Source organism: Crotalus tigris, unplaced genomic scaffold (assembly GCF_016545835.1).
Source record: "Crotalus tigris isolate CLP2741 ecotype Arizona unplaced genomic scaffold, ASM1654583v1 scf7180000017633.3093840, whole genome shotgun sequence".
NCBI classification, from domain to species: domain Eukaryota; kingdom Metazoa; phylum Chordata; class Lepidosauria; order Squamata; family Viperidae; genus Crotalus; species Crotalus tigris.
The window spans coordinates 2,535,521-2,554,210 of NW_024096527.1; the positions used below are offsets into that span (position 1 = coordinate 2,535,521).

General features: G+C 42.4%; 1 protein-coding gene across 5 annotated transcripts in view; it reads right to left on the minus strand.

Moving 5' to 3' along the window:
- Positions 1-18,690, minus strand: part of LOC120304337 (GRAM domain-containing protein 2B-like) — a 48,205-nt gene that overhangs the window by 20,841 nt on the left and 8,674 nt on the right. For 2 of the 5 annotated variants that reach the window (XM_039334765.1, XM_039334763.1), the window contains exons 2-5: positions 8,105-8,233; positions 7,107-7,188; positions 2,492-2,561; positions 262-365 (exon numbers count right to left, since the gene is read on the minus strand). In XM_039334765.1, coding sequence (XP_039190699.1) covers positions 262-365; positions 2,492-2,561; positions 7,107-7,188; positions 8,105-8,220 — 372 coding nt within the window. In that variant the 5' untranslated portion in view covers positions 8,221-8,233. Of the gene's footprint in view, positions 1-261; positions 366-2,491; positions 2,562-7,106; positions 7,189-8,104; positions 8,234-12,554; positions 12,650-16,151; positions 16,696-18,690 lie in introns of those variants that run through there. The other 3 variants (XM_039334760.1, XM_039334761.1, XM_039334762.1) reach the window with 3 other exon arrangements.

Genomic DNA, 18,690 nt, shown 5'->3' on the forward strand with positions numbered 1-18,690 from the left:
TTGTTAACTTTGAATGGTCACTAAATGAACTCTTGTAAATCGAGGACTACCTGTACACATGGGTTGCCAAGAACCCGAATTTAGATAATAATGTGATCATGGGGATGCTTTGATGGATGTAAGGGTAAGAACTGGTTGCAAGTCATTTTTTTCATTGCAGCCATTGTAAATTCTGGCTGTAAATCAAGGACTACTTGTATTAGCTTCAGGTTTTGAGGCAGTGCTACTATTGTTAATCTGCTAAAGCCCAGAAAGCCTTACCTTAACTTCCCGTCGAAGCACGCTACAGTAGAAGCAGATATGAGTGTTAGCGATGTAGAGGCGGCCATAATAAGGCATCTCCCGTTGCCAGGCACATGAAAATGCTGCGAAACAAGAGGAGGAATTAAGGATTAATGAGGGAGGTGGGGAATTCAGGAACATAGGAAGCTGCCCTAGCCTAGGGAGGGACCTACCAGAACATTATATTCCATCAGTGTGATGACTGTTTCATTCATAAAATCCATGACACAGGCCCCAAAATCTCCATTCTCTTCCCCAGCTGCATTCTTAAAATTCATTGTGTCTTACATGTACTGTAATGTACAATATGCTTTATTTGGGGGACACGATGAGCCAACAGAAGGATAGGCACTTCGCTTCCTCCAATGGATTGGTAGCTAGGTGGACCTACTGACCTGAGGGAAGGTTGAAGAAAAGAGAATTCAACAATGGGATATCTATCTTGCTAATTAAAGAATCAAGGTCTCTTGAAACCTGAGAGCCAAACCTGACACGTCTTCAAGAGCTTGAGACCAAGTTAAGACTGGGTCCTCCTAGCAACCAGGAGGCGTGTCAAGCTTGGCTAACTTGGTCTCAAGAGCAGGCAGACAGAGAAAACCCATTGGTGGATTCTCCATCTCCTGTGCTGGAGAAAAGACTGATTTCAAAAATTCCACATCAGAAAGAACAATGAGACACCTTCCATCATTCTGACGTGGGAAGCCTAGGAAAACTACTATGAGAGAATTGGCAATGTAGCATATTTTGTCCGCATCACTAAATTCCATGTGTTTATTTCCAAAGGAAAATATAGCAAGAGCATTTAGCAATGGCACTTAGACTTATATACCTCTACATAGTTTTATAGCCCTCTCTAAGCGGTTTACAGACTCAGCCTATTGCCCCCAACAATCTGGGTCCTCATTTTACCGACCTTGAAAGGATGGAAGGCAGAGTCAACCCTGAGGCGGTCAGGATTGAACTCCTGGCAGTTGGCAGAGTTAGCCTGCAATACTGCATTCTAACCACGGCACCACCAAGGCTTTTTTTTAAGGTTTAAAAAACTGGTATCCCTTTAAAACTGATAAAAGTAGAAAAAAAAGGCTGATAACTTATGAGACAGCTAAAATGAGATCTCAGGCAATGAATTTTTTTTTTTAAAAAAAATTAGTTTATGCAATTTTTATAATGCCTACAAAACAGTATCCGCTACCTGAAAGGGTTGAGATTCTTGCTGTAGGAAAAGAACTAATTTGGATTAATGTAAAAAAAAAAAGAGAGAGAGAGAGAGAGAGAGATCCACATTTCACACTGTCCCATCTTAATAAAAAACAGCAAATGCAGATCTGGGAAAGAGCCCCTCCCATTTTACACCAATCTCTCCCTTTTAACACATTCTATGAAGGTCTCTGTTGAGTGGATGAAACAGTTCTTGGAGAAGTCAGTCCATCATGTGTCACAGGTAGTCCTTGACTTACAATCAGTGGTGGGATTCAGCAGGTTCGCACCAGTTCAGCAGAACCAGTAACTAATTTTTTGTTCCCCAGCCCAGAACAGGCATCCACACAGAGGACCAGTTGTTCACATATTTGAATCCCACCGCTGCTTACAATCATTTGTTTAGTTCAGGGGTAAGCAACCATGGCTCTTTTATGACTCGTGGACTTCAACTCCCAGAATTCCTGAGCCAGCCATGCTGAGGGGAAAGGGAGAGGTTTCCAAGCTGAGCCATGCCAGCTCAGGAATTCTGGGAGTTAGTCCATGAGTCATAAAAGAGCCAAGGTTGCCTACCCCTGGTTTAGTTCAAAGTTACAACCGCACTGATAATAGTGACTTATGATTGGTCCTTGTACTTATAACAGTTGCAGCATCCCCATAGTCACATGATCAAAATTTGGACACTTGGCAAACAGCATTTATTTACAACAGTTGCAGTGTCCTGGGATCACATGATCGCCATTTGCAAGCTTCCCAGCCAGCATCCAACAAGCAAAGTCCATGAGAGAAGTCAGCAAAATTTCCCTCGTTTAATGAACTTGTAATTCACTTAACTGCAGTGATTCGCTTAATGGTCATTGGGAAAATGATCATAAAATCAGGCACGGCTCCCTGGCTTAGCATTGGGAAAATCTGGTCCCAATTGTAGTCATAAGTCGAGGAGTACCTGTATAGGGTCTTTCCCAATATAAGAGACTCAGAGATGGGATGGCATCCTGCAGGAATTACTTACTTCCCTGGAGGCTCCCCTCTTCAGAGAGATCTTTGAAGACGCGGTGGAAGTTCACGGCATGCTTCGCCAGCTTGAAAGGGGAGAAAGAAATTAAATTTTCAGAGCTTAACTTTTTTAAAAAGCAAACCAAAACGAATGCTGTCTGCCAAGCGATTGGTCAATTTTGCAAAATTCAACAATAGCAAAGGAAAGCTTGGATAAAACATCAATGTTTTTGCTGATCTATCAGGCTGAACAAATGATCTTATCATGGAGGTGACAATATTGCTAACTCACTCCTGAGTCCCTTCCACTCATTTCAATGTACCTCACACCCTCTGCAACATTTACAAATCTTGCCAATTACTTAATTATTTATTCCTAAATAGAAGCAGGGCTAAATTGTGAAAATGGGTGAAAATAATTTCCATGGGGCACCTTCCAATTCTGCCATTCCTGAATTTTTTGCCTGTTAAAAAAATCAAAACACCCCAAACAGGGAAAAATTGCTCTAACTGGATGGTGGGGAATGGAAGGATTTATACTCCTTGCAGACAGCTGGTCATTTGCATCCTTTTAGATAGACAATGAGGCCACCTGGAGGTTTATCTGTGTGGTCAGGATCAAAGAGGCCATCTATATCAAAATTGAATAGGCCTCTCTCCATAGAGAGGGAGGGATATGACATCATCTATCTCCAGTCTACAACACAGTCCTTGCAACAATTCCAAGAAGGCTCCACATCCATTTGCACTACTCAAGGGACCCTGACGGGTGGCTTCAATAGAATGCAAATGACCAGCTGTCTTCAAGGAATATAAATCCTTCTATTCCCCACCATCCAGTCAGAGCTGAAGAAGCTTCTTGCATGAGAAGCAAAACGTCTTCAAAAAAAAAAACCAAAACAAAAAAGTCCAGTTGTCTCGTGAAAAAGTATCTTTGGGGCTAAGGTAGCTGTTCTTTGATATAACCTTAATATTTCAGAAAGATTCCATTGACCTTTTAAGGAAGCTGACTTTGCTCTGAACTTTCCTACTATTCAAATGTGAGATACACTGATTAAGTTGGTGTCAACTCTTAGTGATCACATAGGTGGATCTTCTCCAAGATGAGTGATGGTATTCTCATAATGACATGTAAAGACAAAGATAAAGGTTTCCCTTGTCCAGTTGTGTCTGACTCTAGGGGGTGGTGTTCATCTCCATTTCTTTAGCCAAGAAAGAGCCAGTATTGTCCAAAACCCCAGGATAATAGGGCCAGCATAACTATATGACGAGGGCTCATGGAATGTTGTTGTCAACTCTACAATGAACCTGGCTGCAGCCATCTTGCTTGTTCTAGTTTGCCATATGAATGGGAGGGGGTGTGGAGGATTTTTGCTAGTCTAAACAATTCTGTGTCCCATGGGAACCAAAGTCATTCTGTAGGTTATGCTAGGGGGTTCGGTGGGATGTTAGAAAGCCCGCCAAACTATTCTATTGGGAAACTGATTGCATAACACTGGGGTGGGAAGTTTGACTTTGTAATAGTGTAACTCTTCGGAGGGAATTTTAGATTTGGTTTCACTTTTGACCATGCCGATATTGTATCAAAGAAACATGTTCTTTGAGGAAAACTTTAGCTTGGAGTTCTGATTTATTTGGCTCTATCTATCGGAACCATGACAGCTGTTACCTTCCCACCAAAGTGGAGCTATTTATCTACTCGCATTTGCATGCTTTCAAACTGCTAGGTGGGCAGGAGCTGGGGCAAATAACAGGAGCTCACCCTGTCTTGTGGCACTTGGGTCTCAAACCCTGACTGTCAGCTTTCCAGCTGATAAGTTCAGTATCTTTAACCGCCGAGCCATCGCACCCCTTAATGACATACCTTCATTTAAAAGAAAAAGCCCACTCTTTTAAGGACCATAATGTTCACATTTTGGACAGGGAAGAGAGATGGCTTGAGAGAGGAGTGAAGGAATCCATTTATACTAAAGTGAAAAATCCTTCCCTCAATAGAGGGGGAGACTGAGAATCTTCATCGATCTATTCTCACAACAATTTAAAGCAGACATGTCAAACACAAGGCCCGGGGGCAGGATGCGGCCCGCGAAGTGGTTTCATGTAGCCCGCGAAGCCATCCTGGAAATAGTGAGGGAACGGCCCCCTCTGCCTTGGTCCTGGTCCAGGCCAGCCAGGAGCCAATGTACAATTTTGTGGTGGCCATCTATGTTGAAACGCATTCAGTCTTAGCTCCATAACTCCCCCCCCCCGCATGGCCTGAGATGAACGTGAGGCTCCTCCAAGACCATGCCTTGGCACTTGCCCCAGTCCCACCCCCTTCTGCCAGAGACCCTCAGATATCCCACTCCTGCCCAGGCCCCCACAGGCACCCTTGACGCGAACAATGTAGAGCTGGCCACACCCACCCAGTAGGCCATACCCACTCCGTCCATGCCCACCCAGTAGGCCGCACCCATCCTGGCCACACACCCCCTCCCTGAGGGCAATCGCAATGCTGATGTGGCCCTCAATGAAATTGAGTTTGACACCCCTGATTTAAAGTTTCTTATTAAAGCTGCTTGTGCTTCTGCTTCAAATTTTCTGTGGAAACTCAACTCTGGCCTCAATCAACTTTTCATACACAAACACAGAAAACATTTGACCACAAATTACTTGGCAAGCTCTTCCATCCTACTAATCCATGCTCTTAAAAATATTTTTATGGAATGTGTATGTCTGGGAAAAATGTATAAGCAAAACCAACATAATTTTTTATTCTTTAAATTTGATCTGAGCATGTACTAATGAAAGCATGATTTGAGAATTGTGCATATCATAGATCACTCAATCCTATCAGTTGTCCTTCCTCCAGATGGGATTACGGAGTCCCAAGCAAATCAAATAAATCTGGCTGAAAGACAGTTTCAATGTGGGGTTTTCACTCTATGGGTCAAGGGTTGTCAAACATTTTCAAGCTGTGGAATCTCTTAGTTTACACAGAACCCTGGAAGTCCATAGAATGTAGTTTGAAAAAGCTGGATATAGATTTCTATTGCTATATCAGTTCTGAAAACAACAGATTAAAGCAACGTTTTTTGAACTTGGCAACTTTAGATGTATGGACTTCAACTCCCAGAATTCTCCAGCTGGCTAGAAAATTCTAGGGGTCGAAGTTCACACAACTTAAAGTTGCCAAGTTTGAGAAACACTGGGTTAAAGCTATTGTAAAAGTACACTAAGCAGCAAGTTTGCAACAGCTTTTGGAAACATTTTTCACCACAAGCAATCTGCAAAGTATAGCAATTCTAATAATCATGAGGAAGGCAAGATTCCATTGTTGTTGTTGTTATTGTTAGCTGCGAAGTCGTGTCCAACCCATTGCGACCCCATGGACAACGTTCCTCCAGGCCTTCCTGTCCTCTACCATCTTCTGGAGTTCATTTAAGATTTCATTACAGCCAGCAAAATCCAAAATGCCCACTAAGTGGCAGCAAAGAGTTGGGTGTATTTTCGTAGCCATTTAGTGGTCATCTGGATTTGTGTGGCCCAGATTTAAATGTATTCCTACTCCTAAACCCCTTGAGTTGCAAAATTCATTTCCATATAGCAAGACAGATTTAAGGAATGTCCACTGAAATTTTAAGGTGCTGACAAAGTTATAAATGTCCACAAAAAAAGGGGCTGAAGGAAATGATTAAAATTCCATGACCATGAAAATCTCCAGGGGAATGAGTTTACTCTAAGGATAGCTGCCTGCTAGGTTTTTGTAAGTTAGTCTTAAGTAGAAGGTAGGTTCTTCCAAATAGAGGTAGTCCTCACTTAATGATCAATCATTTAATCATCATTCAAAGTTACGATGGAAACAAAAAAGTTATGACATGTCCTTGAAGTTAGGACTGCCACACTCCCCACAATCCCATTATCACATTTTGAATGCTTGACAACTGGCTTGCATTTACAACTGATTGCAGCATCTCATGGTCACATGATCATGGTTTGCAACATTTATTTTGCCGGTTTCTGGCAGTTTCAGGCAGAAACGTACTTAATGACCATGTGGTTCACGTCACAATTATTTGCTTAACAACCATGATGGCTCACTTTATCACAGTTATAAAAAACAGTGGTAAAACTGAGTCAGGCCACATGGCGACCCACTTAATGACCGCAATGACTTACAACCAAAATTCCAAGCTCGGTTGTGCTTGTTAAGCAAGGACTACCTACAGGCAAGGCAGAAATAATTCAGTGGTGAGCAGGGCTGCCCCCAAATGGCAGTAGACAAGGCCGCCTTAGTGTGAAAGTTGAAGTCCCCAAGACTTAAATCTGTAGCATCTTGAATATTGTCACCTCAGCGTCACTTGAGAAAGCTGCTAGGGAGACAGCACACCTGCCCCTCCAGATCCAGCCTCTATTCTCCATTCCAGATGCACAAAACTGGCCCATGTGGATTGGAAAATCTGGACAGGGAAATCAAAGCCTCTAAGGCCAGGGGTAGGCAACCTTGGCTCTTTTATGACTCGTGGACTTCAACTCCCAGAATTCCTGAGCCAGCCATGGTTGCCTACCCCTGCTCTAAGCAAAGGTAGAATCAGGGCAATTACATCATCATTGGGGCCAGCTCTAGGAAACTTCACCTATCGCAAACTTACATTAGAGACAGAAGCTTTTCTCTGGACAGAAGCTGTTTCCTTCTCAACCTCTTTGGAGACAGATGCATCGTATGTTTTAGATCTAAAAGCAGAGGTAGAAACCAAATGGATCAATAGATATTTATAATACTTATCAAATCCCTAATTCTTCAGAATACATGTTAAAAGTGGAAGGTGCCAAGCAAGTTTCAACAAACCAGCTTTGTTCACGCAATATCTTTCGACAGGTCTAGTGGTTACACCCACATAACACACTAAGCTTGGCTGATTTTAACAGAATAACAGAGTTGGGTGGAACTTTGGAGGTCTTCTAGTCCAATTCCCCTACTCAAGCAGGAGATGCTGTACGATTCTGGACAAATGACTGTCCAATCTCTTAAAAACCGCCAGTGATGATGTCCCAAAGGTGCTTTTTCAAAAGGCAACTGGACTTTGTTTTTCCTTGAAGACGTTTTGCTTCTCATCCTACAAGCTTCTTCAGTTCTGAAGCTTCTTGGATAAGAAGTGAAATGTCTTCAAGGAAAAACAAAGTCCAGTTGCCATTTGAAAAAGCACCTTTGGGACAACCATGACTTGGATGATTGAGAATCTCCATAGACCTCCAGTGATAGAGCACTCACAATTTCTGGAGGCAAGCCATTCCACTAACTAGTTCTCATTGCCAGGAAATTTTACCCTATTAGTTTTTCTGTGGCTTATCTAGACTATGATCTCAGGCCTTTTGATAGTATATTATCACATAAATCCAGCAAGGATTAATCTAATAACTGGATTAAGTGAGCTATGTGCACAGTCACTTAGATTTCTCCAAGTTGAACTAGAGAGATCATCCATATTACTCAAACTACGTTCTCCTCCACCCACCTCCAGTGCAGTAACCCACTGCTGGACTACAATGCCCATTTTCCCCCAGACAGAAATGAGTAGCTGGCATTAATGGGTGATATAATCTGATTCAATTGGCAGGGATCTTCTCTGGAAGGGCTACCCAGACTCACCGAGTCAAAAGTGCATTGTGTTCATTTTGGTGCCCCTCGGCAACAAATTCTTCCAGGCTGTAGGATTTTTTCTGCTCTGACATCTTCCTTTTGCTCTTTCGGTTTTTTCCAGACATGTCGGGGATGCAGCTAGGAGAACAACAACATTTGCTCAGTTGTGTCATTCAGTCCTCCCTCACCTCCAGCCACAGGTGGATACCGGCATTCCTCATCCGGAATCATCCTGGTGAGTAACCGCCTGTCATCATCATCCCAAAGAGAGGCGCTTCCACTGCGCCCATTACACAGATGATCCCCTAAGGCTCAGATGTTATTGTGAACAAGAGCCTCCAAGAACGAGGCTTGTAAAATATGATAAAAAGAGCTAAATAAGGAGAGAGCAGAATTCCTAACCCAGTCTTAAAAGGCCATCACCTGGGTAGCTATTAACAAACCCGAATTGCACGGTGCTGCTGAAATAGCGAAGTGAAAAGTTTTACAGCTGTGAAAAAGAAGCACCTTCTTTCTGCCCTCCTTTGGTTTTGTTTTGCTTGGCTTTTGATCCTCTGCATCAAGCAATTTCCCATTGGCCTCTCATTAACTCAAAGCAATTATCTTTCCATCAATTAACTGTGCATTCATAGGTTGCCCTGCCCCAATACAAACCCTGAGACCTTGGCTGCCGAGCCAATGACAAGAATGGAAAACTACTGGTGGGTGCAACTTGGCATGGCCTTTAGTTCTCAATAAAGTATAAAACAACAATTAGCTTAGGGAACTTCCATGCCCAGGAATAGTCTACCCCCGAATATCAGTTGTTTGGGATTAAACACAGAAGGAATGTTCCTTTCCTTAGGTATTGCTTTTAATCAGGTTTAGATGAATTTTTCATCTGGCCTATTGAACACCGCTGGATATGACTGGACATGAGAAACCTTTACCTTTATTAAGTTACATATTCTTATGAAGGCCAAATCTGCTGAAATTGTCAATGTCAATAGAGCATATGAAGCACAGCTGCTATTGTTATTAAACTATGATAGCTAAATAAGCCTAGTAGCCAAATGGATATGCATGGAGCTTACGACCACAACTAGGAACAGGATTTCTATTGATACCCAAGTGGTTGTTAAGTGAGTTGCGCCTGATTTTACATTCTTTTTTGCCACGTCTGTTAAGCGAATCACTGCACTTAAGTGAATCCAGCAGTCGTTAAGCAAATCCAGCTTCCTCCATTGACTTTGCTTGTTGGAAGCCAACTGGGAAAGTTGCAAATGATGATCACATGACCCCAGGATGCTGCAACGGTTGTAAATATATGCCAGTTGCCAACAGCACAAATTTTGATGAAGTGACTACGGGGGGAGCTTGGAGGTCTTCTAGTCCAACCCCCTGCTCAGGCAGGAAACCCTGTAAGTCTTTTGTAGGTCGCTTTTTCAGTGCAGTTGGTTAACTTTCAACAGTTGCTAAATGAACGGTTGTAAATCAAGGACAACCTGTGCTGGAGCTTCCCAATTCAATATTCATGGTGCAAAGATCAATATGAAATGTTAAAAAGTTGTCTTTTAAAACTAAAAAGACACATCATGCTTACAGGCATAAATATATCAACAATGCCACACAAATAAAGGGGATAAAAGAAATCCGGCCTCTGAATAATTTGGAAGATGGAATACTCATTAACTGGAAATTGCAAGTGTTGGATGAGTGCTTGAGATATTCTTTACAAAACAGGATCTGAAACACAAACACATCCAGTTGGGTGGCTTTCACATTCCTGAGATTCTCCGGCAAGCCCAAGGGATCTGTTCCCAAAGGAAGTTTGGCTATGGTGTGGATGCCCTGCTTCATTTGCAGAGCTGCCATGTTCTGCTAACTTGCTCGCTTGGCAATTAAGTCTGATCAAAGAAACACTTTAGTCTCCTCCTAGAGCAGTGTTTCTCAACCTTGGCAACTTTATGATGGGTGGACTTCAAATCCCAGAATTCCCCAGCCAAACCATGCTGGCTGGGGAGTTCTGAGAGCTGAAGACCACCCATTTTAAAGTCCCCAAGATTGAGAAACATTGTCCTAGAGCAGAGGTCTTCAAACCTGGCCCTTTTATGACTTGTGGACTTCAACTCCCAGAATTCCTCAGCCTGAGGAAGTCATAAAAGGGCCAAGTTTGAAGACCCTTGTCCTAGAGTATTAAGAAACCATTCCGACCATCTCCAACTGCCCTAGCTACTGGTCCAGTCAAATGGCTCCTAATGGGAGTTAAGGTCCAGTTTGTCCAGAGCTGGATTTAAATCAACCTCAGCCTCAACACATCCGGGTAATCTTGGTTTAACTGTGTTTTTCCGTCACAGGATCAAAATAAGCAGGAAGAATTGGAACCTTCCATTGCGGATAGTAGCTAAAATGGGAACTCAAATATAAATAATGCATCAACTTGCTTTCCCCTGAACCCAGGACAGTAGGAGGCTAAATAACTCCATGCTCCACAGTGCAGGAACATGACATACCTCTCCAAAAATAGATACCACATAGGATAACACAGCATAATATAGTATAATAAAGAATCTGGGCATGTCAGCTCTAGTGCGATCTCTTGTTACTGAGCTATAATGACCATGGGCTTCAACTACTTGTACATTCAAGGTTATTTTTAAAATGTTTACAGTTCCAAAACTCATCTCGTTTAATTTTTTAAAGGACCTGATTTAAAAAGTTAAAAAGGACCTGAATTTTTCCAGGGGAAAAAAGTGAAAAGGGATGTGATTGCTTTTGCTGCTATCTTTCTGTGAAACCGAAAACTATTTTTGCTAACGACTCTACGATTCTGATTTTAAATGCAGCATTTTGATTTTTTAAAAAATGGATAGCAAGCTTTTTTCACAAAATAGGCAAATCAAAAGAGTCCTTTTCATGACCTCTCATTCTTTTTCAGCCATTTACCTCACAGGATTATTGTTGTGAAGAAAATGAAAGGAGAAAGCCACAGACACACAAAACTCACAAACAGCAGAGTAGTTGGATCCTCTGATGCACATGAAAGGTTTAAATAAATTCGTTGTAGCTCTCTTCAATCTGGTACCCTTAAAATACAATGGATTTCAACTACCATAATCCCCAGCCTCCTTGGAGTGGTTACCACACTGGGGAAGGTTTATGGTAACCAGATTCTAAGTTCCAAAGCTCAGTGGAAGAACATCTCTAAATGATCTTGTTTGATCTTGAAAAGCCAATCTGGGTTAGATGTGGAAAATAGGAACTCAAAAAATATTACAGAAAAATATTACACAAAACATGACAGAAGCACCTCACTCCTTCATTAATGACCCCCACAAAAAAGACCCTTACATGATTATATCCATATAGTCATCAGTCTTGACTTTTCTACTTCTGAGCCTATCAGGAGAAACTAAGCTGTGTCTAGAGAGTGTGTATGCATATTTGTGGTTTTTCAGCTTAAGAAAACAAAACAACACCTATATATAAAATAAATACATACATTTCAAGATATAATAATAATAATAGTAGTAAAGTTGGAAGGGACCTTGGAGGTCATCTAGTCCAACCCCCTGCTCAGGCAGGAAACCCTACACCATTTCGGACAAATGGCTGTCCAGTCTCTTCTTAAAAACTTCCAGTGTTGGAGTATTTACTGCTTCTGGAGGCAGGCTGTTCCACTGATTAATTGTTCTCACTGTCAGGAAGTTTCTCCTTAATTCTAGATTGCTTCTCTCCTTGATTAGTTCCCATCCGTTCGTTGCTTCTTGTCCTGCCTTCAGGTGCTTTGGAAAATAGCTTGATTCCCTCTTCTTTATGGCAGCCCCTGAGATATTGGAATATTGCTATCATGTCCCCCCTTGTCCTTCTCTTCGTTAAACTAGACATACCCAATTCTAGCAACCGTTCCTTATATGTTTTAGCCTCCAGTCCCCTAATTATATTCAATCAATCAGTCAATACAGGTAGTCTTCAACTTAACAGTTTAGTGACTGTTCCAAGTTCCAACAGCACTGAAAAAAGTGATGATAATTTTTCACACTTATGACCGTTGCAGCATCCTCATGGCAATTGTCTCATATTTGTGACAGTTGCAGTGTCCTGGGATCATGTGATCCCTTTTTGCAACCTTCTGACAAGCAAAATCAATGAGGAAACAAGATTCATTTAACAACTATGGCAAAAAAGGACATAAAATGAGGCAAAATTCACTTAACTGTCTTGCTTAGCAATAGAATTTTGGGGTCAATTGCGGTCATAAGTCGAGGACTATCTATATTTTAAATCACATTAAACCATTTCTTTCAGTCAGCCTGGCATTTCTTTCCTGATGAGATAGAATTCTGTAAGCTGAATTTCCTGCAGAGCAATTGTGCTGAAGAAATAATAACTCTCTGAGTAAAAAAAGTACTGAAACAACAGAGTTATGAGTAATTTTCTTTAGTGAAAGCTGAAAACTCTGAGAACTGGAATTTAATACCTGCTATCATTTTTTCCATCTGGGGCTATGTGTGGTGATACAGGCTCTGACTTGTCAGTGCTCCTCAATTTTTTGCAAGCTCCAAGCATCCCATGCTGGGGAACCAATAAAAAGACAAGATTTTATATGCCCATGTACATTGCCTCCAGGTATGCATATAAGCATGCATGTAAAATTGCACAGATAACTATTGTGATCTAAAATTAAAACACACACAGCAAAAAGTGGTTTGCGGTTGAATGGGAAACTCCTAATGCAATGTTTTTCAACTTTAAGATATGCGGTCTTCAATTCCCAGAAATCTCCAGCTAGCATGGAGAATTCTGGGAGTTGAAGTCCACATATTTTAGAGTTGCAAAGACTGAGAAACACTGCTCTAATGACTTAAACCAGGGGTCTTCAAACTTGGCCCTTAAACTTGGCTTAAGCCAGGGTCTTCAAACTTGGCCTTTTTATGACTTGTGGACTTCAACTCCCAGAATTCTACAGGCACACTGGCTGAGGAATTCTGGGAGTTGAAGTCCACAAGTCATAAAAGGGCCAAGCTTGAAGACCCCTGGCTTAAACTAAAGGATTATCTAATCCAGTGAGAGTTAGTGTGTGTGAATGTGGTGGGCTAAAAGCAAGCTTGGGTTCGAGTCTCCCCTTAGCCACAGAAGCTCCCTGGGTGACTTTGGGTCAGCCCCTCCTTCTCAGTCCCAGAGGCAAGGTGGTTGAGGGATGAAGCTGCTGGACAAGGAACAGGGAGATTCATTTGACTTATGTAATTCCAATAAATTAAAATGCCATGAGCTATTCTTGAAATTTTAACAAAATTTCTAAGTACAACAGAAACATTTTTTTCCAAAAAATTAGTGATGGATTTAACTTGTGAATGAAATAATTTCTTTCATTTTGTTTGCCTTTTCCCTCCAGCCATGAGGCCAAACAAGAAACACAATTTAGAAATTATTTTTTAAAAAACAAAAGAGATATGTTTAGTCTAATGGTTAAGGCAACAGGCTAGAAACCAGGAGACTGTGAGTTCTAGTTCTGCCTTAGGCATGAAAACCAGCTGGGTGAATTTGGGCCAGTCACTTTCTCTCAGGCCAACACACCTCACAGGGTTGTTGCGGTCAGGAAAATAGAAGGAGGAGGGTGTGTTGGATACATTCACTACCTTGAATTATTTGTAAACATAATAAAGGCACGATGCAAACAAACAAATAAGTATGAACTTCAAAATTCCAGCCGGTTTGTTATTCTTCATCTCCAACCTTTGTTGTTATTTCTATTGTCTTTTTTACGTTTTAAATCATTTGTATACCACCTAAAGTCATTGGGAGTCAAGAGGCCTATATATTTAATAATTATCTCACTTACTTTGTCCATGTCACATGGGAAGAATTCACTGAAGTTAATTCCCATAACCGGGAAGTCCAATTATGTTTGGAAGAGTTAGCAGTAAAGGGAAACCGAGTCGTCAAAAAACATAGTGGCTGGACACTATCAAAGCTGACATCAGACAGAGCATAGGAAAAAAAAAATCAAAGAAATAGGGCAAGATCGGAAAATGTGAAGAGACCTGGCCCATAGAATCGCCAACAATCAGACTTGACTGAATGGATAACATCACTGTCAGTAATCATAAAATAAAAATTGAAGATAACCGTAATACTGTATTCCTTCATGGATTACTGCCTTGTCGTGGCAAAGGGGCTTGCGTAACTCAATGAAGCTATGAACTATGCCGTGCAGGGCCACCCAAGACGGACAGGTCATAGCAGAGAGTTCTGACAAAATGTGATCCACTGGAGAAGGAAATGGCAACCCACTCCAGTATCTTAGCCATGAAAACCCCATGGACAGTACCCAAAGGCAAAAAGATATGACGCCAGAAGATGAGCCCCTCAGATCAGAAGGTATCCAATATGCTACTGGGGAAGAGCAGAGGGTGAGTACTAGTAGCGCCAGGAAGAGTGAAGTGACTGGGCCAAAGCCGAAAGGACGCTCAGTTGTGTATGCATCTGGCGGTGAAAGGAAAGTCCAATGCTGTAAAGATCTTTTCTCCATAGGAACCTGGAATGTAAGATCCATGAATCAAGGCAAACTGGTCATGGTCAAATAATAGTCAAGGCTATGGTTTTCCCAGTTGCAATGTATGGCTGTGAAAGTTGGACCATAAGAAAGGCTGAGCGCAAAAGAATTGAGGCCTTTGAACTATGGTGCTGGAGAAGACTCCTGCGAGTCCCTTGGACTGCAAGGCGAACAAATCGGTCAGTCCTAGCGAAGATCAACCCTGACTGCTCTTTAGAAGGTCAGATCCTGAAGTTGAAACTCAAGTACTTTGGCCACCTAATGAGAAGGAAGGACTCACTAGAGAAGAGCCTCATGCTGGGAAAGATTGAGGGCAATAGAAGAAGGGGACAACAGAGAATGAGGTCGCTGGATGGAGTCACTGAAGCAGTAGGCATGAGCTTAAATGGACTCCAGAAGATGGTAGAGAACAGGAAGGCCTGGAGGAACATTGTCTATGGGGTCGCGATGGGTCGGACACGACTTCACAACTAACAACAATACTGTAATAACTGAAGAGGCAGTGCAACACAAAACATTGCTGATATTGACTAAGCTAAGCTGGGTTAGGCTTGGCTAATACCTGGATGGGATGCCAGGAAATCCCAGGTCTCAGAGTGGGAAATTCCCCCCCCCCCAAAAAGAAAGAAAATCCAGAATATGACAATTGCAAACCACTGCTTCCTTTCTACACTTTTTTTTTGTTTCTTGTTGATATTATTGTCTTGTTTTTGTATTTTATGTCATTTATAAACTATTCAGAGTGGCTAAGAATCGGGAGGCATATACATTTTATATTCTGGTTACAAATCCAGAAGACAGCAATTACACACCGCTGCTGTTCTGTTGTCAAGAGAACTATATGCATATCTCCACGTAGATATCAGGCTTCAATCTCCGCTAGAGGGAGCTATACCTAACTACTTCTGAAAGGCAGTAAAGTTAAAAAAAAAATACAGAACAGAAAATGAAACCATCACTTAGCAAAGTAAAAAGAAACTTACTTATAACCTCAAAATGCCCCCTCCCCCCAAAAAAAGCCTGCTGGGGAAAAATACTCTTGAACTATCTGTTTTTTAAAAGAAAAATTGTGAGACCAACTATAATAAGCGGCGCCTCCTTGTGGAATGAAACAAACGGGATTTTCCCTTTCCTACTTGGTGAATGCCCAAAAACTTGAGTACAGGATAAATTTGCAGGGATGAGTGGATCGGACCACAGGGGTTCAGTAGTAAGAGTTTCTTTAATTGGGGAGCTTAAGTTGGAGGGCGCTCCTCCGAAGTCTATAGCGAAAGGGTCTCAAGGGGTCTTATTTGGATTGAAACCCCAGGGGAGCAGAATAAACCTGGTTAGCTTGCTGGGGGCAGGTGGTCAGGAAATTAAGCTTGGCTTAATTTCTCAGGGTTGGGTTGGTTTAACATTGGGGGGGGGTTGATCCTTTGCCAGGACAGCCACACGAGACTGGAAACGAGACGGGGCGAGGGCTAGCTCTCATCTAGGGCGCAGGACCCGGATGCCCGGGAAGGGGGACGCGGCGGGTACCTGATTTCGGCCAAGGTGAGGCTGTTGCTGCGCAGGGCCATTCCCAGCTTCGCCATCCTGGATGTTTGGCCCAGCAGGCGCGACTGGCGCGCGGAACCGGTACCCGGGAGACAGGCGGGTCGGATGGGCAGCCTCTGGCTTTGCTCCGGACCGTCTGATCTTCTCCCTTTTTCCTCCCTCCGTGACTGATGCGCCGCCGCCGGGGGAAAACTTCTTGAACTCCGCCAAAATGCGGGGGAGGATCTTGCGCCCCTCGTAGCTCGCGGGAGGACTGACGGAGTCCGTCGCTCGGCTGCGTCTCGCCCGAAAATCGAGATCAGCCTTCGGGAAGCCGGAGAGCGATGCGGAATCGCGAAAATCCACCCGAGTGACTCCGGATTGGCCGAAAGGAAACGGCGACTGCTAAGGGCAATGACGCCCCCTGATGGTTTAGAAGAAGTTTAGAGGAAGGCTAGCTTCGCCCTAAACGCATATTCAGGTCGGGCATCTGATTTATTTCTTAATTAAATTTATGGCATATATTTCCTTTCAACGCTCCCGGTGGCACATGACGCTCTTCCTCTTCCCATTCTCTCTCTCCCCCCCCCCCCAAACTAGAACAATAATCCTGCGAGGCAGGCTAGGCTGAATCAGTATGATTATCCAGCTTCATTAAAGGTAAAAGATTGGCTCGATCTGATGAGGAAGCAGACTATTCTAAAAATAAGGAACCTGGCATTTGGTGAAGAGCTTTGCTTCTATAGATCCCAGGGATCAGCTGAGAAAATTATTTTAAGTAGGGAGCAGGACTTTAGCAGCTGGAGTGGATTCAAGTGATGGGTTTTCTACTATTGAGCTGTGAAATGTTGGTGCTGTGAAAATGAAAAGATGAAGCACTCTATTTTCTTATGTGCATTATTTATTCATTTATTTAATTTCTATAGCCAGCCATATGATTTTTAAAAATTATAGCGTAGTACAAAAACAAATATATACAGGTGCCGAGGAAAAGTATCTTTATAGGTGTCAATATAACCAGTGTCTCTTAAACTTTTTTCGTTTAGAACTCTTTCCCACTTTTATATTTATCAATATTTACTGAATTAATAATTCAAATTAACACATTTGCTGCTGCTACCACTTCTTAAAATTGTTTGATGGGATTTTAATATTATTTTTCAACATAGGCTGGCAAATAATGTTGATTTCATGGACCCCTGAGAGGGTCCAAAGATCCTACTAACCACATTTTAAGAAACTCTTATCTGGAGCAGTGTTTCTCAACTTTGGCAAGTTTAAGACGTGTGGACTTCAACTCCCAGAATTTCCAGAAGTGCCCAGCCAGCTATGTGTCATCTTAAAATTGCCAAAGTTGAGAAACTCTGACAATGTTTCTCAATCTTGACAACTTGAAGATGGCCGGCTGAGGAATTCTGGGAATTGAAGTCCACAGAACGTTAAAGTTGCCAAGGCTGAGAAACACTGAGCTAGGGCAAGTAACAGAGTAAAGAGCTGAGCTTGCTGTATATTAATACAGCCCCTCAGTGAGACTTTTTATATGAATCTTACTTCAGTTTAGATTATTATTTTATTTTATTATTTTATTTTATTATTTTATGTTATTATTTTGTATCCCACCTTTATCATTTTTTTTTACAAATAATTCAATGTGGTCAACATGTCATCTTCTTCCTCCTATTTTTCCCCCCAACAAGGGCCCTGTGAGGAGAACTGGGCTGAAACCCAGCAGGCTGTCATGGCTAAGGCAGAACTAGAACTCATGGTCTCCCAGTTTCTAGCCTGGTGCCTTAACCACTAGATCAAACTGGCTCAGATATTGCCGTCTGGATTTGAAAAGGCATTTCAAGAATCTGCATTCCAGACCACAATCATTAAACTCTGAAGCCAAATGCTGCCCACTGCCACAAAACCTAAGAGACAACTCACTGGAGCAAAGCAAAGGAAGTATAGGAGAGGATCAGGCAGAGCGTAGAGGAGGGGTCAAGCGTGTCATCAGTCTACAGTCCCTTCGCATCCACAAAAGGGCTAAGTCCAGACCTCCTTGAATTCCATTGACCCTTATCTACCACCAGTTTGTTGTGACCAGATTCTTGTAGAGAGTTTAAGCTTGCAATAAATCTTTATATTCATTTAAACTGCCTGGACTTCCTGACTTTTTCTGCACTTGATAGGAAGCTAATCCTATGCCTTGCCTTTCAGAAATGTCCACAAAGGAGGGTCTAAAAAATTCAAGATGGCACTCATGACTTTGGAACCCCACCTGAACCCCAACTGAAACCCCTTCAGTTGTGACTGCTACTTTAACTTTTTTGAGCTTTTCTTGGGAAACCTTTAAGGCAGTGTTCCCCAACCTTTTCAGGTTGGTGGCAGAGCATGGGGGGGTGAGGGGTAGGTGACACATGCGCATATACAGAAACACAACTTCATTTGTGTGAATGGCAATGTGGGCAGGGCTGTGAGTGCCAGCGCCCACCGCTCACACAAGTTGGGTTGTGTATGTGTGTGCACAGGCCCACCACTCACGCGGCCTGATTGCAAA